This window comes from Podarcis gaigeae, assembly GCF_964106915.1.
Source record: "Podarcis gaigeae genome assembly, chromosome: 2".
NCBI classification, from domain to species: domain Eukaryota; kingdom Metazoa; phylum Chordata; class Lepidosauria; order Squamata; family Lacertidae; genus Podarcis; species Podarcis gaigeae.
In genome coordinates, this window is record NC_139679.1 from 52,436,714 (window position 1) to 52,461,035 (window position 24,322).

Genomic DNA, 24,322 nt, shown 5'->3' on the forward strand with positions numbered 1-24,322 from the left:
AACAACATGATCAACAAGAATTGGACAAAGCTGGAAGTGGGAACATTTGGGACATCCAGATTTGAAAGGCCTAAAGAAACAAGATTGGAGTTTTTGCTCTTAAATATAGAGATCTGGATGGAAAAAATGGACCTTTTTGAGATAGAGTTCTTCCAAGACTGGACGTTCGAAATTAAAGATGACCAAAAAGGCAGCAAAGACTTTTAAAAAGACGGCAAAGTGGACTTGTGAAGGATTTTGGCCTAGATGTGGGATCTCCAGGATGACAGCAGGCATTGATGGACACTGGGGAACGCAACCGGGAAAGGGGGGGGGAATTTGGAATCCAAAGGGTGTTAAACCATACTTTATTCTTTTTTCTTTCCTTTTTTATTTTTTTTAATCTGTTCTGCATATTAAAGAGGGGAACTCGTGGAAGGGAGCGGGGTCAATTTTAGGGGATGGAAAAACACTGTTAACATTGGGTTAATCATAATAAGTTTAAAATTTGGGGTAAGAACTTGCTGAATCTATTTGAAGGAATTGGAATACAAAAGGGGGTGGGGCGGGGAAGTCCTGAAAGGATATTAATGAAAATAAGGTTATAAAATGGATGTTTTATTTTTCTTTTTTCTTTTTTCTGTTATATTTGAAAATGTTCAATAAATATTATTAAAAAAAATAATAATAAAATCACTATTTCCCTTTAATCAAAGTAGGTGAAAGTAAAACCACCCACTGAAACAAATACGTCTTTCCCAATGTCCAAAGCAAAGGCTTATTGCTCATGAACAGAAACAATTGTCTTCAAACGCCTCATCTACATTCACTGTGTTCTAGTAGAGCAAGATTAAATATCGTATGTTTGTCGTACTTTACTCTCAGCCTAGTGGTTATGTGTTAGGGCTATGAGCTTTGATATGTTGCATATACAAATTACGGTAATCAGTGAAATGTTTAACTTCAGAATAAGCTCTGCAGTGGTTTCCCCCTTTCAGTTCATAAGCAAAGCTGGCAGATATTTTGCACCTCAGAATAATCCGCTGCCGTTTCCCTTTTCTTTTTTAAATCTGAGGGAATGCAGCCTTTGGCAGAAAAGAAGTTGCTCACCCCTGATGTATATACAGTTGTTAATTCAAACTGAGGGCAAAAGTCAACCCTGTTCCTTGAAGCTAAATTTAGGGGCATTTTCTGATTGCCTCTGTTTTATAGAACTGGATCGAGGCTTGACCGAACCCCAGATCCAAGTGATCTGCCGCCAGATGCTAGAAGCCCTAGACTACCTCCACAGCAAGAAGATAATCCATCGGGACCTGAAGGCAGGCAACGTGCTGCTGACCCTGGATGGAGACATCAAGCTTGGTGAGGCAAACTAGTTAGCCCTTGTGTAAGCTGTTTCCTGCACACAGTGAGATGAGTGGCTGAAAACAGTGGCTGCAGCGTTGTTGTTGTTGTTGTTGTTTTAAAAGCAGCAACTGTAAGAGCTGTTGTGTGACCACATGAGAAAATTATGCATGCTTGGCTGCTGTAGAATAATCATTTGTTAGTTTTGTTGTCTCTCCACCCTTTTCCTCTGAGCAGCTGGAAAACACGTTGTAGCCTTGCAACATCCCTGAGGGGTCATTTGAGCAGAGAGACCTACTGAAAGCTACCCAGTAAGCTTCCTGGCCAAGCAGGGATTTTCAACCCTGACTCAAGAAGATCTCAAACAGTGTATTTATATACTCAGTGTATTTACATTCACTGAGACTTACTCCCAGGTAACTGTGCATAGAATTAGACACGACAAAAAGCAGAAACAATGTTAACTGGAAATACCAGTGGGGCCTCAAACAAATTTTTGCAGTGTGGAGTGCTGCAAATTCTATACCGCAGTCAGTTAACAATGTGGTCTTTCAAAATACTCCATTACATTCAATTTATCCCACCCTCGGAATAACCAGTTAGGATTTGATATCTGTTCATATTCCTCTTTGGACTGTCTTGAGGGATGCCCCTTAGAGAGTGTTTTCCTATTATTTTTGTACTTTTGCAAACCTTTGAGTTTCCAGAAATGTATTTATAACCTAGAATAAGTCAGTGTTGACATCAGCTAAATCTGTGAATGGAGAGGTGCTGAGGGTTATTCTTTTCAGCTTAATTAGAATATTTTTCTCTCTCCACCCTAGAATTCGTAGGGTTCTAAAAACTGTAATGAAGTTACTTTGCATGGTACACTTTTCAAAGACCCTCCTTTTATAAACGGGATTGTGCTGATTAACTCGGGATGTGGACATAAATCCTCTGCATGCAAAATCAAGTTTGATGCAGGCAGGCAGGCAGGCAGGCAGGACGACATCAAGAAAGCAGTTGCTTGCTATGGTAATATGCTGCAAGAAGCCTGAAGTGGCCTTCCTGGCATGGGAGCAAAGTTCAGTTTCTGTATCAGAAGTTGGCCTCTTTTGCTGATGCTAGCTGTGATGACCCCCATCTGAGAAGGTTTTTATTAGAATCACAGAATCATAGAGTAGGAAATGACCACAAGGATCATCTAGTCCTGCGATGCAGGAATATTTCACCCAATATGGGGCTGAAACTCATGCTCTACTGACTGAGCTACACAGGGATGTTAGCATACTTTGAACTTTGGCCTTTCCTTTGGCTCCTGCTCAGAGTTGCTGACCTAAAATTATGCCAGTTCTGCCTCTTTGAATGATAGTACCCACCGGAATGGATGTTCTTCAGAATGGGGATAGGTTGTATTGGGTCCAGAAAGACTTAAAGCAAAACAAAAAACCAACAACAAATCTGGGGTCCATCATCTGCAGAATTTAAAGGGGAGACTGGTAAATGCAACTTTTTTCATTCTATATGGGATTGTATATAAATTGATGTCTGCCACAGGAATTGGCATGTTTTCTGTGCAAGCTGGAGAGGGTGTAGTTTGTTAGCGAGGACAGGGTGACGTTTCCTACACTTCATCACCTTTTCAGTGGAAATTTTCTAGAAAGAGGAGGAAGAATAACCCTTAGCACAAAATAGAACTGCAGACAACAGCAGGAAGCAGGAGAAAACAATTGATGGTTTGTTAGGATTTTGCTGAGGTATCCAACTACTTAACTGTTAAAATAAAGTGCTCCCCTAACCCGATGGGAAATGAAAGGGCTTCCTTTAGCATCCCCTGTTATTGTGGCAGAATAAAATAAATAAATACAATTACCTTGGCTTTGGTGGGGCACAGCAAAAATCTGATACAGTATTTAAACTTCTGACCCTCATTGGGACAGTCTCTTTTGTCGATGTGAGATGGATTTTGCTCCATGTGATTATTATGCGTGTGTCATGGATACCTAGAACTCCTCTGTTTGTTGAAATCACGTTCCAGTTTGCATCTGCTGATGAAAAATGTGTCCAGCTACAAGTAGTCCTAGAGCTTGTCCACACTTCTGCTTATCCCGTGCCTAGAAAGCACAGGTCTGAGTGGTTTCCCCTTTGCCCCACTCCTTTCCCGGGGAGACAAGAGGGAGTGTGGATAATCCCTTGCACTGTGTCAGAACCTTAGCCTAGGGCCCAGGCATTGTCCTGGCCACTTGGATAATCGTTGATTGTTTTCAGAGAGTCTCTTGGTGACAGAAGGTAGCTCTTTGCTTGAGCTGCTTAAGGCACACAAACACCTTGCAGCCGGTATCAGAGGATTTAACATGATCAAACTCTTTTCAGCGGATTTTGGAGTATCTGCCAAAAACATGAAGACTTTGCAAAGACGGGATTCCTTCATTGGGACACCATACTGGTGAGTAAATGAATTCAGATTTGCAAGATGCGTGAAAAGGCCACCACCAAATAAGAGCATATGTATTCCAGCTCAAAAAAGAAGGTGCTTCCTGCCTCTTGGCTGAATTGTAAACTATCCACACAAGTGGAAGTGTGTGTCAGAAAATGTGTGCCCATGTGTATATGCCGTGTGCTTGGTGTTTTCTCCTGGGGTCCCCCAAATGGCACTGGGCACCCCAGCACCACCAGACACCTGCCAAGGTCCCCAGCCCCTCCTAGCCTTTTTAAAAAATTGATTTATTTATTTTTTGCCGTGGTGGGCTGTTGCCTGTTTTTTTGCCTGCATTTCATTTGTTTTTGGTTTTTGGAGAGAGAGCGTTGTAGGTGTTCTGCCTCTTTTCAGTGGTGTGTGCCTGAGTATAACGTGTTTTTCTTCTGCAAAATGGATATTTCGTGATGCTCGTAATGGTTTCTTAGGTTTCCAAAGGTGCCCCTGGGCTCAAGAAGGTTGAGGATCTCTGTTTTACTCTCAGTGCTGTGCAATTACATCTTTGTGTGTATTTTAATGAATTGAATCATAAGGGATTCATAAGAGTGCACATGTCTGCTGGCCCTGGAGGTTGGTGGGCCAGTGGTTGGTGGGCCAGTGGTTGCCACGTTTTGGCTCAGAAGGCAGGAACCAGCCAGTTGGCTGGCTAGGGGCACATGCCCGGCTTTGCCCGCCAAGATTCCCTCCTGTTGAGTTGAGCCCTGCCTGCCTCCTCACCACAAAGTGCTTCAAGCATAGGGGAACACAAAGAGTACATCAACAAACTTGCAGAGGGGGAAAACTATGTTGAGAGTCTTGCATTGCTGGGGGTTGGACTAGATGATTCTTGGGGTCCCTTCCAACTCTCCAATTCTATGAGTCTATGCAAATAGGCAAGAGGCTGCAAACCTAGATGAAAGGCAGCTTTTAATTATTGCTTTATGTGACATCAGTGAAAATGCTACAAGTCCCATAACTGGAATGAGATGTTGACGAATCTAGGCCATTCTCTCCCCCTGCCCCTTTCTTTTACTCCCTACAATTTGGTGGAATGTCCTTTTTGAAGCAGTTCCAAGTGTATGAGAGCAGTGATTCACTCTAGGAATTTAATCTCTAAATCAGCCATGTTGCTAAGGGGATGCAATCAGTGAGCATTAATTTGCCATCTAAAGCAACATCCAGGCCAGATGTCATTGGCCTGCTGGTTTTCTGTCGCTGCAGCCTGTTGAGCATGGAGAGATGAATGGTGGTTGCCGGAGGGGGGCGGGTGAACTGGATACTGTCTTTAGCTGATAGATTTAACCATTTCCACGTCCCATTTATTGCAATGGGAGAATTATGTGTGTTCTCAACTCTCCAGTAAAAATCAGTGTGACCTATAAGTGCTTAACTCTGGATAGATCATGCCAAGGGCAGCAGAAGAGGCTTCTCCCCAATTTATTCAAGAACTAGCTGCAGAGTCATATTTCTGATGCTTACAACTGACTCTAGGCTAATAACTGATTAAATATATAGATTAGCTGGGGTGGGGAGGTGTTCTTCAAAATCACTGATCAATGGTAATATGTTGGTAGCAGAGCACCCTATTCTTTGTTACTTTCTCCTTAGGATGGCTCCTGAAGTGGTGATGTGTGAGACCATGAAAGACACCCCCTACGACTACAAGGCTGACATCTGGTCCTTGGGCATAACTCTGATAGAAATGGCCCAGATAGAGCCTCCTCATCATGAACTCAATCCCATGAGGGTTCTGCTGAAAATAGCCAAATCTGATCCTCCCACTCTTAACTATCCCTCAAAGTGGTGAGAAGACCATTTTCTTTTTTTAAGTGCATTTTCACTTGTGGGTCTGTGAGAGAGTGGTCTGTCTGTTGGTCGGTCGGTCTCTGTTTGTTTACCCAAACAACTGTGGGTCACCTTTGTCTAGATCAAGATAATAACAAGGACTAATTTCTTCTGTACAAACCCCCACTTGTCCATGTGCTCACTGAATAACCTTAGGCAAGACCAATTTTTCAACCTACCCTATTTCCATGAAGCGCTTTCATGAGGATGTGGGGAGATAACCCAATGTATGCCACTCTGAGCTCTTCTGAGGAAGGGTGCCATACAAACTTAGCATATAATAGCACCACTCTTTCCCAACCTTGTGCCTCCTTGATGTTTTGGGTTGCATCCCTAGAGCCACCACTGGTCAGAGTCGGCCATGGGTGTGAAACTGGATCAGGCCCAATACCCACCCCTTACAGGCAAACTTTCAGTTCTCTACACACATCTGACCTACACATCGTTGCCCTTTCACTCCTTTAGAGTATTTTCTGTGTGTTCTCCAATTGTATCGATGCTGCATTGAAGTAAATACCTAGCCAGACCTTCTGGTTGTTAAAGAGAGGAGTGAGCAGCCCTGAAGCTTTTTCTCCCTATGCTCCACAGTCCAAATCATAGAGGATCACATTCAATGAAAATCACTGGGTGGTAGCTTCCATGGATAAACTTGCTTGTGACACAGTTTCTGCAGTCGTGTGTAGAAACTGCCAACAAGTTCTTTGTCCTGGCTTTACATAGAAGACAACATTGGATGGGAAAGCGGGGGGGGGGGGGGCAGGATGATGTTATTATCGCTTGCCTGACAGAAGGCTTTGTATTAACACGAGCTCAAGCGTACAATTGTCCTCATGTGAGCTTGCTAACATTTGGGCTTTTCGGCATGAATTGAGTAATAGAGTGACAGCATGTAACTTGCTTCTGAACAGCTGTTGCTCCGGAGCTTTAAAGGGAAGTGCTAAATCTGTAATTAACCAGGCAACATTTCTGCGTATTCAGAAAATGTTATTGTTTTTAATATGTTTGTGCTGCTTTGTCTCAATAGCTCTTCCTTTCAACCCATTAGAGCTAACTGAACAATAATTTGTGGCGATAACACTGGGAATATAATTGGTGTGGGCTGTGGGGTACTTGGAACCGTTTCCTCCCTTCTGAAGTTCTAGCCAACTCTGTTTGTTTCTTTGTGCATAAAGGTCTCCCGAATTTAATGACTTCCTGAAGACTGCACTTGATAAGAACCCCGAGACACGTCCAACTGCAGCACAATTGCTGGAGGTAAGTGCAGGATCCCCAGTCAATAAATGCATAAAATAGATACATACATGAGCAACTTCTTGCAGGTTGGTAGCCCACGTAGTGCAAACTTGTTTTTGTTGTGCTGATGCATAGAAAAGTTGAGCCTGTCTGCTGTAATTGTGGCTCCTAGCTGGACACAAACTATACCACTGTTAGGAGGTATAGCAAAGCAAATTTGACTGCCAGTGCTGACTTCCCAGCCTCCCCTTACTTTTACTGGGCCTTCCAGTTGCTTCCACCTACCCACCTGTCTCCTCTTACTTGACTCCAGTGTAAAAAAAGGTGGCTGTAATTTTCTAGCAACACTCATACAGCAGCCACCATTCCTAGATACTTCTTTATTTTGGAAAATTCTCCTTGGCTACTTTAGAACCATGCATAGCATTTGTGTGTATTTTTTCAGTTTCTGTCCAAATGGTTACGCTTTACTATGAGCCTTTGGTTAAAAAGGAAAAGTTGTCTAATCAATTTCTGAATCTAATGTGGCTTGTTGGAAGAGTGTATTGACTCCATGAAACAGAGAGGAAATTGGCAGTACTGTATTGTCAACCAGGGGACAATTTCTTAATGAAGTTTGGGGCCAGTTTGCATGCTTACTTGGTTGGATGACCCTCTTCTCTGTGGTGCTAGGAAGTAGATGTGCGCACACATCTCTGCACTGTGCATGTAATAGCACAGGTGACTTGTCCGCTGCACATGGAGGTCCAAATATGGAGATTATTCCTCTCCAGGAGGAAGAACAGAAAGCACGAGTGGGAATTGGGGCTGCTCATGGAGCACATGTGTCATACATTAACAGTGCAGTCCTATGGATGTCTCCTCTGAAATGAGCCTCATGGAGTTCAGTGGTGCTTCCTCCCAGGTTAGTGTTAAGGACTATGCAGCCTCAATAACCTGTGCAATGTAGGCCTGCAATGTGCCTTTTCCTCTGTGAACGAGGGTAAATGTGCCAACAGACTTTGAGACTATCCTGCTTAGTTTGTATAGAGGGTTTTTGCACTGTCGCCAGGTATGTTTGTACTTATGCAAGCCATCTTGGTACAGAGCACATGGGGCTCTTAAGGACCATGTCACACACTCCTTTCAGCTGCTTGAGTTGCTCATGGGAACACTGTTCTTGTGTAAGCATTGTAATGGGATCTGGGGGCTTATGGCTATCAACCTGTAACAACTTCCATGTTCAAGAACATTAATATCGAAGGCCCCATCTGCATAGTCCATTTAGAGCAGTATCACGCCACTTTAAGCACTCATGCTTTCCCAAAGGATCCTGGGAAGTGAAGTTTGTTAAGGGTGCTGAGAGTTGTTAGGAGAGCACTACTCACCTCACAGAGTTCCCTGGGAAGATGAATTGATGTTTAACTATTCTCTGAATTGCAGCTCTGAGATGGGAACAGGGATCTTTTAACAACTCTTAACCAACTGCAGTTCCCACGGTTCTTTGGGAGATGCTATGACTATTCAAAGCATCATGGTACAGCTTTCAGTCAAATCAATCAGTTTATTTGTATGCTGCCTTTCCAAAGTTAACACCACGCTCAAGGCAGTTTACAACATATTTTTTAAAAATTGCATAGCTACAAACATAACAGAAGTAGTCATAAACAACAAACAAAACAACAAAAGTGCACAACCAAACTGAACAATTTCCATATAGATCGTAAGATACAAAATAAAGATACAAAAATTTAACAGCAACAGCCCCCTGCAAAAAACCCCACCCTATACAGATACCCCAGGCCAAGATTCTGTTCACCAGCCTCAGCTTTTGTAGCTGGAGTCAGTCAGGGCCTCGCCCTCCCTGGTCATGTGGGAAAAGACCTGCAAGGCTGGGAGGGAGCAGGTCTTCCAGGACTTACAGCCAATTGCTGCCCCATGGATTGAATGTGACCCATGAGGATACATTTTTGTCTGCCTCACTGCAATCCTGCTCAGTTTTAATCAAGGTGTTTTGAAACTCTTCCCCCATAGTTTCACCTGCAAGGGAAAAAGAAAGAATTGTTCCCTGCAGTTGTGAGAGACAAGTATTCCACATCTTTGCATTTTTTTTCTACTTGGGTAGTTGTTTTCTCCAACCATCTAAGCACAACTGTGCCACAAACTTAGTTGAGCCCTCACAACACATGCAGGGATCGAATGGTATTACAAAATGCCCTTCTGGTCCCTGTATTGCCTCCTGGAGAGACTGTTTTGCTCCCAAGAATACTGCCTGTGATTTAGCATGTCCATTTCAAAGCTAGAGAGGATGCAGACTGCCCATAGCACTTGTATGAGAGATTACATTTCTTATGAGTCTACTTGCATGAATGAATTCGGGCAGGGGTGGGGGGAGCAGCTGAAAGTGGCCCCTGAAGTCCACTTTGAATCATCATGACTTGGGTTGCAGGATTATTCATTCCAATACATTCACACATTCTTGGTTTTCAGCATCCTTTTGTCAGCAAGGTCACTACTAACAGAGCCCTACGTGAGCTTGTGGCTGAGGCAAAGGCTGAAGTGATGGAGGAAATTGAAGACAATAGAGAGGAAGGAGAAGAGGATGACTCACCAGAATGTGCATCTGTAAGTTTCGTTCTTTCTGTCTTTCATTCTTTCTATCTATCCTGGTGCATGAAGGAAACACTTCTTTTTCAGAAGGAAGGCAAACCCCAACACCTGCGGGAATACACAAAATGTTTATATTTTTCAAAAAGCTTTCACAACGAAAGCTAGCTAGATACAGAAAAGTAAACTGAAGGCCACCTTTGACCCTGGCATTGACTGTGTTTTGCTCGGGGTGGGGGCGGGGAGCCACTTTGTTGTTTCTCATGCAGGTGGACAGGAAAAATGCCTCCTTGGTTGGGGAGCGATTCCTCTTCACGCAGCAGCCAACAAGCCCTGGAAACAATGTGATGGGCAGAAAGCCAGCCCCTTCGCTTTCCTCTCGTGAGAGAAGTCTGCTAAGTTAATGCTGAATGTGTCTCTTCATGTGTACACTCATTATATGGCTAAAACAGCCACATGGGAAGATGTTGTCTACTGCCTCCTTTGCCCCAGGGAAAATGTCCCTGTGCCATTTGGGAATAAAAATGTGTTTTATGCCCTGGATCCTGCTGGCTGGTATTGGGCTTGGCTTGTGCAGATAGGAGGCTATAGGAGAAGTTGTATTTGTGTGTGTGTGTTCATTCGTTCATTCGTTCATTCATTCATTCATTCATTCATTCATTCATTCATGGAAGCAGTTCAGAAACAACTGGCAAGATTAAATATGTTGTTGATGGCTGATGCCAGGGCTCCAATCGAAAAGAGGTCTGTTCTGACCCAGGGCAAGGGATGCGGGGGGCATGTTCCTTATCCTACATGGAATGTTTCTGTGGAGAAAATGATGAAACTGCTTCAGGCACAACACCGTTCCCTGGAGCCTGGCAAACCAGACTTTGGAGTTTTTGCAGACTTCCTTCGATTGTCTAGGACTTGGACAGAAAACAGACAAAGTTTCAAGGGGGTAGTTGAAATCGCCCAGAGAGGTGCTTTCTCAACATTCATGAGAACAAACCGAAAACTCTTCTCATGGAAGCTCTAATTGTCACTGCTCTGTGTCCTACACCTGTACCCCCAACCCATTGTTCCCTTAAACTCAAGCACCCGGTGCCAGTCCTGGGAAAGAAGTTAAGGAGTGCTTCCTCTCTGACTGAAGCTGCAATTAGGAAATGCAAGCCTGGCTCCTCAAGGGAGGTGAGGGTGTTGAGGACAAGTGGCTGTGTGTTTCCTTCTTCCTCCCAACTCTGGAACTACCTTTAGAAGTGGAAAGAGCAACACAACTGTTGTCCTTGAGGAGGTCCTCATTTGTGGAGGCTGAGAACTCAGTGTCAGGAATTGCAGGCAGGTCTTCTTCACTCCTCCTTCCACTCAACCCCCAAGATGTAAGGGGGAGAGTAGAGTCTTCAATTGTTGCTTAAAGAGCTCCCAGAGATGACACCCATGACAAATTTTTAGAGCTTGTTGATGGTACTTGTTTTTTCTGCCAGTTTTATTCATGTGTTTTTATTTTCTAGCTTTTTAATTATGTAAGCTGCTCTGGTGAAAGATAGTATATAATATATTTTTTAAATCAATTATTTGAAATGAAACAAAAAGTAGAAGACAAAAAATCTGCTAGTTCAAGGTTTCAATGGTCTCCTTACACTACAAATATTCAGAGGCAGAGGACATTTTGGTCATTTTTTTAAAAAAACCAGTACATTTCTCAATGCATATGTTCGGTATTTGACTCCTCAGTTAAGTTTTTTAAGGAGAACAAAGTCAAAATTTATGACCTTTCTCTTTCCCTTTTCTTTACTCAGCCCCTTGATGCTAATAAGAGGGACTCTTCTGTGCCAAGCCAGAGCCAGCTAAGTTTGCAAAAAGAGAAGTCTCCAGAAAACGGCTTGTCACTTGTGGCCAATGGACCCATGTTGCCTCTACAGCAAGTCACTGAAGCCATAAATGGGAAGGGCAACAAGGTTTCAAAGGAAGTGGCTAGCGACGAAAAGCCAGGCAAAAACAACAGCAGTACAAACTTGTCTGGAATTGATGATTACACAGATGAAGCCAATGCCAAAGAAAAGCCAGACGCCAGCCCCCAGTTGCTGCAACTCAACAAGAACGTTAAGCCAGCCGAGAACAGCAGTCTTGTCTACCAAAATAAGGACACTGAACCAGTAAGCAAAGATGATTCCAATGTGGGAAGCCGGCCAGAGAGCAGCCTCCTTGAGACGCCAGTTGAAGAGAAGCTCCCCAATGGGAGTTTGAGTTCTTCCTCTCAGTTTGAGGATGGCAGCTCCAAGCAGGACTCTGATTCAGGTAGCACCTCTGCCTCAGAGAGCATGGACCTCAGTATCTCCTTGTCTACCGACCTGTCCCTGAACAGAGGCAGCGGGTCCCTCTCTCTCAAGGTAAGAATTTGGGCTCACCAAGTGGGATTTGTGTATCATGGAAACCAGGCTTCACTCAGCAAACCTTTAAGCAAGATATCTCTCTAACTCATTCTCCAACAAACTTCCTTCCTTATTCATATTTTGCAACTTAAGTGGGAGGATGTTAGCGAAGGCTGTTCCTTGATCTGTAGAAAGGTACTGACTCAACCAACTCCTCCTCTCTTGCTGGGATGTCCAGTGGTGCTGGGAATGGAGCCTTCTTCCCCATCACTGCCTGAACTCTCCCCACCTTCAATCCCAGAGTACTTATTCTCTGACACATCCTTCCATCCCCATCTCAGCTGGCATCACAAGGCCCATGACAACTTCTGGCCTCCAGAGGCATGTCTGATGTTGTGAGAACCTGACTTCTTCTTCTGGGAGGGAGTGGGGAGGAGGTTGGCATTCTAGCACTCAGGATTTCAGGAGTGTTTTCAAGCTCTGTTTGAATGCTCAGAGAATTGGCTAGCCATTAGCCACTTCTAGATTTTGCCTGCCCCTTGCCAACATCACATTCTTACTTTCCAGTGGACTGTCCTTTTTTGAACTTTACTCTCCCCCTACTGATTCCCAAAGTTACTTCAGATTAGCAAAAATTTAAATATGCTGTAAATATTTCTGATTATGCAAGTGAAGCATACTTGTGGAAGGCCTGATTTGCACTTTTGGTTCCCTCTCAGAATTTGAGTCTCTTTGGCAGAAATGTTCACTTCTTTCTGTTCTCGTCTCCACCAACCCACTGCTCCTGACACTAATGATGCTCTTCTTAAAAATAACTGTAGGATAGTCAGGTGTGCATTAAATTATGTCTTAATCTCCCCAATCCAACATTTTTTCTTTTTTGTTCTTTATCTCTGTTTCTTTTGCTGAATTGTTGGCATGTGATACCTAAATACAGTAAAGTGGTTTTGTCAGCACATGTTAACATTTTACCCTCCAAGATCCTACACAGATTTGCTAAATTTCACTTCAAAGATTGTTGCTGTCCTTGCAGTCATGTAGAGCTTGAAACTGTGTGTGTGTGTGTGTGTGTGTGTGTGTGTTTATTTGTTTTAATGGTTGATTCTATCAAGGGGCCAGGACACAAAATTTACTCCTACATGAGATAGCTGATTCTTAAAGTCTCTCCTGAGTTATCTTCCTTGAAGAGTCTCATAAAACCATTATTGGACGGGTGGTAATAAATCTGAATGTTGTAATAAATCCTAGATCCCCTGTGATTGTTAGTTCCCAACTTTAGTCGCCTTTGTTCTTATTAGGCTGTGAGATATATATATGTAATGTAATTTTCTTTAATGGTTGGTTCACCATAATAAACATTCGATTGATTACATAGGATGCAAAAATGCAGAAGATGACACTGAAACGGACCAGGAGATTTGTTGTGGATGGAGTAGAAGTGAGCGTCACTACCTCTAAAATCATCAGTGAGGATGAGAAGAAAGATGAAGAGATGAGATTCCTCAGGCAAGCTGAAAATCAGGGGGATTTTCAGGGGAGGGTAGAGATACGGACACACCAGGCTTTCTCAGAATATGGTTTTCTCTATGCTTTTCACTTTCTTCATAGAGTTGTATGAAGTGGTAGGGAACCAGGGGACTCATCACACAATATATTTTGGGCAGTTAAAAATATAGCATGAATGCGGCAGATCTGTAAAAACATGATCTCCTTATGAGTAACAGGGAGTTATGGCCATTTCCAGAGCCTATCTAAGTGTACAAATTAAGGTTGTTGCTATATGGTGTATATAGCAGCTTGTTAGAAGTGTTCGTGAAGCCAGACCTGTTTTTGTTCTGTTGCTTTAAAGTGCCACTTCTGGTGGTTCTCCTGCTTAGTGAAGTGACTGTCTTCAAATTCATAGGTTTCCTCTCTGACATGGCAAATGGTGGACATGAGCAGTCAAGGTGCTCATCAAGGATGGTGTGGAACAAAAACCTGGCAGCAGCACTGCCATATAGCCTGGTGCCAGACAGTGAACAGCCTTTAAACTGCTCTGGTCTGTGGTCCAGAGCCCACAACTTAGTTGTTTTTTGGCATAAAATCAATATAAATACTGACCAATGAGTTTAGGACTCTTTCTTTCTTTCTTTCTTTCTTTCTTTCTTTCTTTCTTTCTTTCTTTCTTTCTTTCTCTCTCTCTCTCTCTCTCTCTCTCTCTCCCCTCCCTCCCTCCCTCCCTCCCTCCCTTCTCTTCCCATCCCCTTTCCTGAACTAGGGGATCAATGGGGACTTCACTGTAGACGTACAGCAGTTTCTGATAAGTGTCTAACAGCAAATTCAGGTACTTCTCTTCACAGAGCTGCAAAAGCATACTTTTCGAAAGCCTTACCTTGTTGATAGGTCTACAACCTAAACAAAATCCGACAGGTGACACCAACTTTCTAATCCTCAACTTAAAAATGATCAGGGGAGACCCACAACTATAGCTTGTAGCATTTGTCTGAGGCCGCTGGGCTTCAGTCAGTGAGGTATGCTTCCTCATAGTTCATTGTGGGGTCATATTGTACGTCTATTTATTCAAAGTGTCTGTACAAGGAAGGTGAATAATTCAAGGCTGCCGTACAGGGAAGCAGCCCCTTCTCAATATCCTGCCTGAAAGGGACAAGTGGTGAGAAGTGTAGCTGTGACACAAGGAGGCAGCAACTCCTTGAAGCAACGTTTCTGACACTAGGAACACTCAGTCAGTCACCCCTGTGGTTATTTTAGTATGGATTGTGCTCCTTGTCTCCCCCTCCCTTTTTTTAGCTTCCAGAGACCGCTTGCCCTGGCATTACAGGGAGAGCTGGTCCTCCACTCCTGAACTTCTTCTCCACTTTAATCCTATAGGCGCCAGGAGTTGCGGGAGCTGCGTCTGCTTCAGAAAGAGGAGCACCGGAACCAGACCCAGCTGACCAGCAAGCATCACCTGCAGTTGGAGCAAATGCTGAAGCGCTTTGAGCAGGAAATGCACGTACGTGGCAAAGAGAAGCCTAATTCCTCTTCCCTCCCTCTTATTCAAAGATATCGGGCCGCATGCTGGTGGGAAGCAGTGGGGAGAGGAGAAACACACCGCTCACAAGGCATATATTGTATAACCTGTTAGCCAGACTAGGCAGGACGCTAGCCACTAGGAATGAAACTGGAGGCATGCTGATGGAATCAATAGCTTTTCCCTCCATATGCTGGGGCTATGTGGCGAGGGGAAGAGCCATTGTAAATGGACATTTCCATCCAGTCTGGCGTTGGTTGTGTTCTGGTGCTACTCTTGTGGCAGAAGGCCTTTTCTTTGCAGCAGTTCAACAAGAAAAGTGGTCACCTCGGATGCTGGAGACATCTGCTGCAATGGCCCAGCGTTTGAGGGGTCAAAAAGAAATGTTGTGGAAACAAAACAATAGGCCTTAAAACCCTATGTGAATCTTTCTCAGTTTCAAATATATTCCGCCACCCCCTTTTTTTTTAAAAAAAGGTGACATTTTCTTCAGGCTATTTCTCCCCCCCCCCCCCAATAAATACATGTGTACTTTTACATATTCTGGAGTCTTTCAGTAGAACTTGTGATGTTCTTTCTCTTTCTGTCAGTGTTGATTTTAAATCTGGCCAAGAAGAAAAGTAACATCTCTGAAGCCATGTTATAGCATTCCTGCAAAGAATAGCTTAGCATAGGTTGGATGCTTCAAAGTGTGTGTTTCTTCCTGTGTGTTAAACCTGACAGGATAAGGAGACAATGCAAGATTGTCATATTTTTAATTGAACAGTTTCAGCTTGTTCCTGTATGCCTTCAAATTTTCCGGAAACCTTGTGGAATCAGAAATAACGAGGCACTTGCTGAAACTGCAACACAACACATTCACAGCTATTGTGGCACTCCCCATATACATATCCTCATATGCCTATCAATTTCCCGAACTCTCTCATGCAGATATTCCACATTTTCATTTCTGCTTAAAAGCGAGGACATGTATTTGGGGGCTGGAGTCCCCAGTTTTCTGCAGCATGTGTGCTTGTTCCATATTTTAAGTATTGCTAAAGCCAGCTCCTCCTTCCTTTCCCTTCCCAGCCCCCATGGCATACAGTTAAAAGAATGGCAAAGGGTGTACAATGGGGGTTGCAAAAGGTTATTAGGCCTTCAAGGATCTGTGCAAGTAGATTGACTGAGACTCACCTTAGGAGACCACAGGTAAACTTTTTACAGGGCTGAGCTGGGCCCCTGACAAAATCCCCCACACAAGGTGTCTCTAGCAATGTCATGTACTGTGCTCCGTTTAAGGGAACGTCAGACAGTGGCCCCTGTCAAATCCCAGAGAGACCCTACTAGTCAATGTAGCCAGTACTGAGTTAGAGTGACAAGTGGTGTGACTTGGTTCCTTCCCAGCCTTCCTTTAAAATGGAATTCAGTAGTCAGTAGCTCTGTCTGCAGCAGTTAAATGTGTGACCCACACAATGCATTTTCATTAGGACTCTGCTGTGCTTAAGCCTCAGTATGTTTGGAAAATGTTTCCATTTCTCACCCTTATGTAAGTTAAGATCTCCCTTGGGAAGAAGGCTTTCTGAAGGTGTGAAAGGTTTTGGAGGAAGTGCAATAGCTGCACAGGCACTGTGGTGTGGAAAGTGGGGCGGGGGTGGGGAAGTATTATCTGAACCAGAGGGAGTAGTGTAGAGTTTGCACATGCAGACTGTTCCATTATTGGGTGTTCCTTCAGCCTGCCTCTCACTGAGTTGGTTTAGCCCAAATATTCTTGTAAAACTCTGCCAAAATCCTGTGCGCTGGTTTCAGTCCTGTTGCTGGCAGATATTTCTCCTTTCTTGAGGAAAAGGCGGGCGAGCATTCTTTCCTGTTCTGCTTCAGCCACAGCCTGTAAGCAGATGCAGCCATCTCATCTGCTTGCTCCAGCTCAAGCCCTCCAGGCATCTCTGCTGCTAAATGTGTCAGAAGGCAGTGCTGCTTAGGAGATCCAGGTGTGTGGCAGGAGAGAACATTGTCACACACACATCCAGCTCCTAGTCTGCTCCCTGCCGTATATATGTGAGGGAACTAGAAGGCTACTGCAGCTTGTTTACTATTCTCTTCCGTTTCTGTGAGGTAGCTTACACAGAGTATATATATAAAATATGGCATGCAAAGAAACAATATCAACAATGGAAGCAATTAAAGCAACTCACATTTCTCACAAATCAGCCTTTTTACAAATAATGTTCACAAAACCTTCAGTGTATGAGCTTAATTTTTTAAAAATCGCAATGTCATCTCATAAAACATATTTTTAATCCTTTTCTTATTGTTTAGAACAGGTATCTTCAGCCTTTTTCAGACCTACCGTTTCACCCAAAGATGCATTTGGGGACTCATTTCTTAATCTTTTCTTAATATATTTTCATGGTGGCAGTGCTCCTTTTGCAACCCTCATTGGATCAGGTCACGAACCACTAGTGGAACCAGACCCACAAGATGTAGACCAGTGGTTTAGAAACTCTGTTTTTTTATTCTGGTTTCAGAATAGTGAGGCAAGCTTCCCTAGGCTTATGAGTTCCATAGGACAGAGGCCACTACTGAAAGGGCCCTGTCATAGTCTCTCACCAGTCTTATTCCATATATGGGGGGGAAAGGACCTTAGCCAAGTGGTAGAGGATTTGCTTTGCATGCAGAATGTCCAAGGTTCAATCTCCAACATCTCCAGGTAGGTCTGGGAAAGCCCCCTGCCTGAAACACTGTTGATGTGTGAGGTGCTTGTATGGGAAGAGAGACTACCAAGGATGCGCTGTCCCCAGGCACTGTGCCTTCAGTATTTAGAACTGCTAATGCTCAGAGATGCAACAAGATTTGGATATGTTCAAAAAAGTCTTAAGGTGGATTCATTTTAAGTTGTGCCTTTGCACTTTGCTTTATTAACTAAATGATGCAAAATACTAATGTAGTCAAATCTCTCAACTAAGTATAAGGAAGTCTGAATGTTCTCTTTGGTCTCGTATAGACAAAGAAGAAATTCTATGACACCGAACTGGAAAATCTGGAACGTCAGCAGAAGCAGCAAATTGAAAAGATGGAGCAGGAGCACACGCTGCGCCGCCGTGAAGAGTCCAAGCGTATCCGTGCTGAGCAGGAACGAGATCTTGTTAAATTTCAGGAGCAGCTGAAGCAAAGGAAGAAGGAGGTGAGAGTCAACGTTGGGCCAAAATCTTGCACAGGGAAATCTTAGATTTAGTTGTTGGCACTGGCCTATCTGAAAGCCCCCTCAGTCCTCTTGCTGTCATTGGCTGAGGTGCTCTCATGTCACAGACAAGCTGTGCAAGAGAAGGGAAGCTGAGGGCACAGCACCAAGATTTAGGGGTGCTGAAGAAAGGGAGGAGAGTGAACAGCGAACAGCAAAACAGAAGCTATGCAAATGCACACAGACAGACACCTGCCCATCCTCCATTGTCACAGCTCAGGGGCACATTCCATCCAGGCAAAAGCACTTGAGGAGGTGGGTAGGGGTGCAGCCAGGGCAGGGAGCGTGACCTAGAGATTGCTGAGGGCCAGGTAGAGGCCAAAGGGTCACATTCTGTCCCTAGGCCCCGAGGGTTCCCTACCCTTTTTCTAAATTCACTTGTCTGTAACTATGCTGCCAGGGAAGAATGTAAACGTAAGAACCACCCCCACCCAGAAACAAGAGACGTAAGAAACGCTAACAGAAAAATAGGTGAGGGTGAAATGAAAGCAAATCAAAGTGATAGCATAATGTCAGCATAAAACTGAAAGCCAAACCATCAGGTGACACAGCCAACGTGATAAATCACTTTTGCTCAGACTTGTTAGGAAATTGGACCAGTAAGAACTTTTGTTGGTGTCTTTCATTTCAAGCTCAAGAGTGACATTGAGAAGCTTCCCCGACAACAGCGCAAGGGGACCATGAAAACAAAGATGGAGGAGTTTGCACAGAGAAAGCAAGTCATGGTAAGCTCTAGAGATATTAAGTCCGTGGTGTGGCCAAGACCCATATGGACACATTTGATTCCCTGCCTCCCAGTTATCAGGATGAGTAAGGCAGGATGAGGAAGCAGAATCATACCACCCATCCTGCTCTCACTCACAAGAAAAGTTTTAGGCATCATACCAATAAGAGCATCTCTTTTGTTCCTATCTCCTTTCTTCCAGGAGCAAGAGTTTGAAGCCAAACAGGCTGAGGATCTGGAACAGGCCATGAAGAATATCACCACCCAAAATCGGAAGGAGATCTGTGACAAGGAGCGAGAGTGCCTCAACAAAAAACAACAGCTTATGAGGGGTGAGAGTGTGTTCTTCCCCCCCCCCCCCAAAAAAAAGAAGAAGTGGGGAGGAGATTTCTCTAACTTGGTGCCCTCCAGATGTTGATGGACTACAGCTCCCATTAGTCAGGCATGCTGGGGCTGATGGGGATGGGATTCAAAACACCCTCAAGACACCAGGTGGGGTGAGTTTCCTTCAAGAGAGTTATTGACATAACTGTAAGTGAGCAGGTGAGATAGCGCCAAAGACAGTAGCAAAAAGCATGCCACGTCCTGTCAAAGCATTCAGTAGTAGTAATATTAACAAACAATGTAATTTGGAAAGAGTAGCCAAGCAGTCTCAAGCTGCAGTTTTTCCCAATAGCTTATAGCCACAATACAGCCTTGGAAGGGGGAAAAGGGGGTATAGCACTTTTCTCTTAACTGAAAGTATTCTCTAGCCGCCTTTCTGCCCCTTCTGCATCCTTCTTTCATGCCTTCTGCACCTCTGCCCAAAGAAATTCCTGCCTTTCTTATCATCTCACCCCTCAAGTATAGACCTGGCAGCACCAGGAGTTGCAGGAGTATAAATGGCATTAAGGGACAGTGATTGAGCCTGGAGTCAGACTTCATTGAGTCCAGGGTGGTCCAACATGCGATCCAAGGGCCTCATGCTGCCCTTGATGCCTTTTTGGGCGGCTCTCGGGCAGCCCTTGTGCTGCCTTCACATTGCCTTCCCAAAGCTAGGTAAGCGAAGCGCTGGGCTTTCGGAAGGAGACGTGAGGGCTCTGGCAGGATCTTGGAGTCCTCCCACCTCCTTCCCAAAACCTGGCTAGCACTTTCCCAGCTTTGAGAAGGCGGGGACACCAAATGTTGACCTCCCCCCATGTGACAAGGCAGTGTGCAACCTTTGGGTTCCATAGTACTCCTGTGGCCCACTTGGTATGAAAGGTTAGACCGCCCTGCTAGTCTGTGCTTCTTTTTCTCTTTCTTGCATACTATCCTCTCCCTTCCTTGGTCAGCTTACCCTGCAGATTTGCCTTGAGTATTTGGTTAGGCTGAGGTGGTGGTTGTGCTTGGAAAGGGGAGCGGGGAAATGACTGGATTCTCCAGTGGAGGATGGTCCATTAAGGCGAGTGGGGAATAGCTCTGCCCACCTTATTTGACCCTCAGCCAGCCTCCACCATCTTGCCTTCTCGCTGGCAACCAGTCCAGGAAGTGGCATTGCCAGTCATCTTCCTCCTCAGTCTCAGTGTTGCCGTTATAGAATTTTGCAGGGAGGAGGATGGGGATACAACTAGAATTGCTTGGCCTGCTCTGCCTGTCTTTGGCTCTGGCTCCATTTGCTGTGGGTCTTGCTGCCTTCTGCCCTACTGTTCCCCGTGGGTACCAGCCACCATTGGGAAGTCCCTTTATCTTCTGGAATCGCATGTGATTGATAAAGTGTGTAATGACCATATGCTATTTTATACCTTTTTCTCAGATCGGGAAGCTACCATTTGGGATCTGGAAGAGCACCACCTACAGGAGAAACACCAGCTTATTAAGCAACAGCTGAAAGACCAGTATTTCCTCCAGAGGCATGAACTGGTCCGGAAACACGAGAAGGTAGCGGAGTTTCAGTCTGATTTATTTTCTTTAATGACTCTAATGCTTCCTACGGATGAGCAAGGTGTGGAGTTGCTGTAAAAGAATTGACCTCAGCAGATTTACAGAAAATGGCCTCCCTGTTGCTCGCTTGCATTGGGTGTGAGTACTGCATATATTTATATGTTTGACTGCATTGACTATGGTTAAAGTCCAGAGACGGAATAACTATGGTCAGTTATAGGAGTACAGTTTTGTGCTTATAGATTCATAGACCCATAGAATTGTAGAGTTGAATGGAAACCAAAGGATCATCTAGATCAGTGTTTCCCAACCTTGGGTCTCCAGCTGTTTTCTGAGTACAATTCCCATAATCCCTGACCACTGATCTGGCAGGCTAGGGATGATGGGAGTTGTAGTCCAAAAACAGCTGAAGACCCAAGGTTGGGAAACACTGATCTAGACCAACTCTCAGCAATGCAGGAATCACAGCTGAAAAATCCCCGACAGATGACAATCCAACCTCTGTTTACAAACCTCCAATGAAGAAGAGTCCACCATTTACTTTAGTCCAGCCTTCACCATTCTGGTGCCCTCAAATGTTTTGGACTACAACTCTCATCAACCCAGGCCAGCACAGCTGCTCTCTCATGCAGTTAGTGTGTGTGTGTGTGTGTGTGTGTGAGTGTGCTTCAATAGGACAAATATCAAAATATTCTTGCCATAGTGTCTGTTACATTTCCATCAGCTTTTCTCTGACGGGGCCCCTGGAGTAAGCCATGGTGAATCTTCATAGAAGTGGTTTTGTTTTCCTTAAGCTAAACCTGCACTATCTTTGTCTGTCCCCTTTGTGGTCTGTTGAATATTACCCTGGGCAAATATCCAATGTCACCATTCGCTCTGACTGTAAACTTGCAACATATATTGTATTGACTAACCTTTCCTCACCCCGCACCCCAACCCTGGGTTGCCATTGCTATTCCAGGAGCGTGAGCAAATGCAACGGTATAACCAGCGAATGATGGAGCAGCTGAAAATTCGGCAGCAGCAAGAGAAAGGCCGTCTCCCCAAAATTCAGAGGAGCGAAGGGAAGACCCGCATGGCCATGTATAAGAAGAGCCTCCATATCAGCTCCAGTGGAAGCGCCTCAGAACAGAGGGAGAAGATAAAACAGGTGAAGGATAGCACTAGAACCCTTGACGGAAGGATTCGATTTGTGGCGCGTGCATTCACTCATCCATTCATCTATATCACACCTTTTTCTCCAATGAGGTCAAGGTAGCACACACAGTTCCCGCCCCCCAACTCATTAGTTAACCCCCACAACAAACCTGTGAGGTAGGTTAGGCTGAGAGGCAGTGACACTGCATTTGGATTCCTGCAAGCGAGGACTGTTAATCATAGAATTGTAGAGTTGGAAGGGATGACGAGGATCATCTAGTCCGACTCCCTGCAATGCAGGAATCTTTCACCCAGTGTGGAAAGGACGATTGTAGACTATACATGGAGGGTCCCTTGCTCAACAGCATGTACTTCCAGAAGCCACTGGTCCAGGCTGTTGACAGATATTTGCTCAGTTCCATCTGATATCACTGACGTTTTAAGCTCCAATGCTATATAAAGCACAAGTTAATACTGCCAGAGGGTTTCAGACAGTGGGTAGCTCAAGAAACCTTCCTGCAACACCTGTTAATGGTTTCATGGAAGGGTGGGAAGGTCATAGCTATGCCCCCTGCATTGCTCTGGCACCTGTGGTGCAACTAATACAAGGTGCCGTGGAATCAGATCATATTGTGCTCACACCAACAGATATCAAAGGAGTACATGTATTTGAGGGTCCTACTCCTATCGTAGAAGCTGAGAGGGGGCATTTCCCCTTGAAAATAAATTGTTCTCACATTTGTGACCCTCCATGTCTTCGTTGTGCAGCATTCTAGCTCCTGGTATATATATAAAAAATGTAGGGAGCCATGTTTAAAATTCCTGTGAACATAGCCTGGTGATTTAAAACCACAGTGAACGATAGTGATGTTGGGTTGCTCCCTTCTGTTTCAGTTTGCACAGCAGGAGGAAAAAAGGCAGAAAGCTGAGCGACTGCAGCAGCAGCAGAAACATGAGATGCAGACGAAGGATATGAGTGCCCAGTGTGAGAGCAACATGAATGAACTCCAACAGTTACAGGTAACTTAACACCAGCTCAGCTTTAGGGATGCTTGGGCGGGGTGTGGCGTGCCACTAGTTTGGCTCATAGAGAAAAATCTGCCATCCATTCTGAAAAGTTGGTTCATCCTACCTGACAACAAAACCCTCCCAGAAATGGAAAATGTGCTTCAGTATTTCTTGTTTTTGCTTCTGGCATGTTGTGACATTTTGCATCCTATATTTCCATAAAGATGGTATATATATGGAGGCTATCTCATTTAATCCTCACAGCAACCCTGTGAGGTATGATAGACATGGAGAGAGTGAATTTTCCAAAGCCTCTCAATGGGGTTTGTGGCTGAGCAGCCTCTAACCATGACATTCATTAGCTCCAAATTGAGTGGAAGCAAAAGGTTTCTGGAATGAGCATAGAATGAGTTGGGATTTTGTTGCTTTTGAAGTAAATCTTGTTCTTTCCTGGTCTTGGAAAGTGATGTTGGGTTTATAAATCAAGTCAGCAGGGATGCTGGATTTGATACTGACCTTTTTGCTCTGCAGAGCTTCCCTCATTTGTTTTTCTTCTGATGTTTTAAATCTTTATAGAATGAGAAGTGCCATCTCTTGGTTGAACATGAGACCCAGAAACTGAAAGCTCTGGATGAAAACCACAATCAGAACTTGAAGGACTGGCGGGATAAGCTGAGGCCACGAAAAAAGGTGACAGCTAAAGAAAGTTGGAATAAAGCTTCAAACATCATTATCATTGGTGGGGGGGGGGGGTTAGAAATCAAAGGTTCAGTATTGAACTTTTGACTTTCAGATCAATTTGCCAAATCAAATACTCGGGGCGGGGGGAATACTTTGTGTTCATTGAAATGCTAGCAGTAATTTTTATTCCAGTCTGTATTTTTATTGGATTTAAAATTGTTTTTATATTTGAAAGTGTTCTATATGTTGTTATTGTCTGGGATGCTTCCTAAGAAGCTATTCAGAACTGTAATGAAATAAATAAACCATTTGGATTTGGAGGAGGGTTGAATTACATCAACCTATTTCTGAAATGTTGCAAATTTAGGTTTTTGGATTTGGTTCTCTCCCCCTCTAATTTCATCTAATTTTCTTTCATTTTTGACAACTCATATACATAAACCAGGGTTGGGGAACCTCTACCCCATGAGCCAAACTTGGCCTGCCAGATCATTTCTGGGAAGCTGCCCCCACCCTCCACCTGACAATCATACCTGATGGCTGCATGGCTGCATGCCTTGCTTAAGAAGGGGGAAGTGGCTTCCATTCCATGGAAACTCTTCTCTTTGAATGCTGCTCTTTGAACCCCCCCCCCCCCAAATTAGAGATTCAAAGAGTAGCATAGGGCAGCCCCAATTTTCAGAGGGTTAAGGAGTAATGAGGGTTAAGGAAGAATGAGGAAAAGGGCTTTCAAATTGCCATTTGTAAAGAGTCCTGTACTGCTCTTTAAACATCAGATTTTCAGAGATGTAAGGAACAGCATGAGGATGTTTGCAAATGGCTATTAAACAGGGGCATCAAAGTGCAGCATCATGTGACATCACTATGA

At 44.2% G+C, this 24,322-nt stretch overlaps 1 protein-coding gene across 2 annotated transcripts in view; it reads left to right on the plus strand.

The window, feature by feature from the left end:
- The window catches only part of STK10 (serine/threonine kinase 10), a 67,162-nt gene that overhangs the window by 39,579 nt on the left and 3,261 nt on the right, over positions 1-24,322 (plus strand). For both annotated transcript variants that reach the window (XM_083725579.1, XM_083725580.1), the window contains 15 exons: positions 1,192-1,341; positions 3,679-3,751; positions 5,369-5,563; positions 6,778-6,859; positions 9,308-9,442; positions 11,203-11,793; positions 13,151-13,281; positions 14,644-14,767; positions 17,766-17,945; positions 18,635-18,727; positions 18,929-19,058; positions 20,501-20,625; positions 21,590-21,778; positions 22,660-22,785; positions 23,350-23,463. In XM_083725579.1, coding sequence (XP_083581705.1) covers positions 1,192-1,341; positions 3,679-3,751; positions 5,369-5,563; positions 6,778-6,859; positions 9,308-9,442; positions 11,203-11,793; positions 13,151-13,281; positions 14,644-14,767; positions 17,766-17,945; positions 18,635-18,727; positions 18,929-19,058; positions 20,501-20,625; positions 21,590-21,778; positions 22,660-22,785; positions 23,350-23,463 — 2,438 coding nt within the window. The remainder of the gene's footprint in view (positions 1-1,191; positions 1,342-3,678; positions 3,752-5,368; positions 5,564-6,777; positions 6,860-9,307; positions 9,443-11,202; positions 11,794-13,150; positions 13,282-14,643; positions 14,768-17,765; positions 17,946-18,634; positions 18,728-18,928; positions 19,059-20,500; positions 20,626-21,589; positions 21,779-22,659; positions 22,786-23,349; positions 23,464-24,322) is intronic.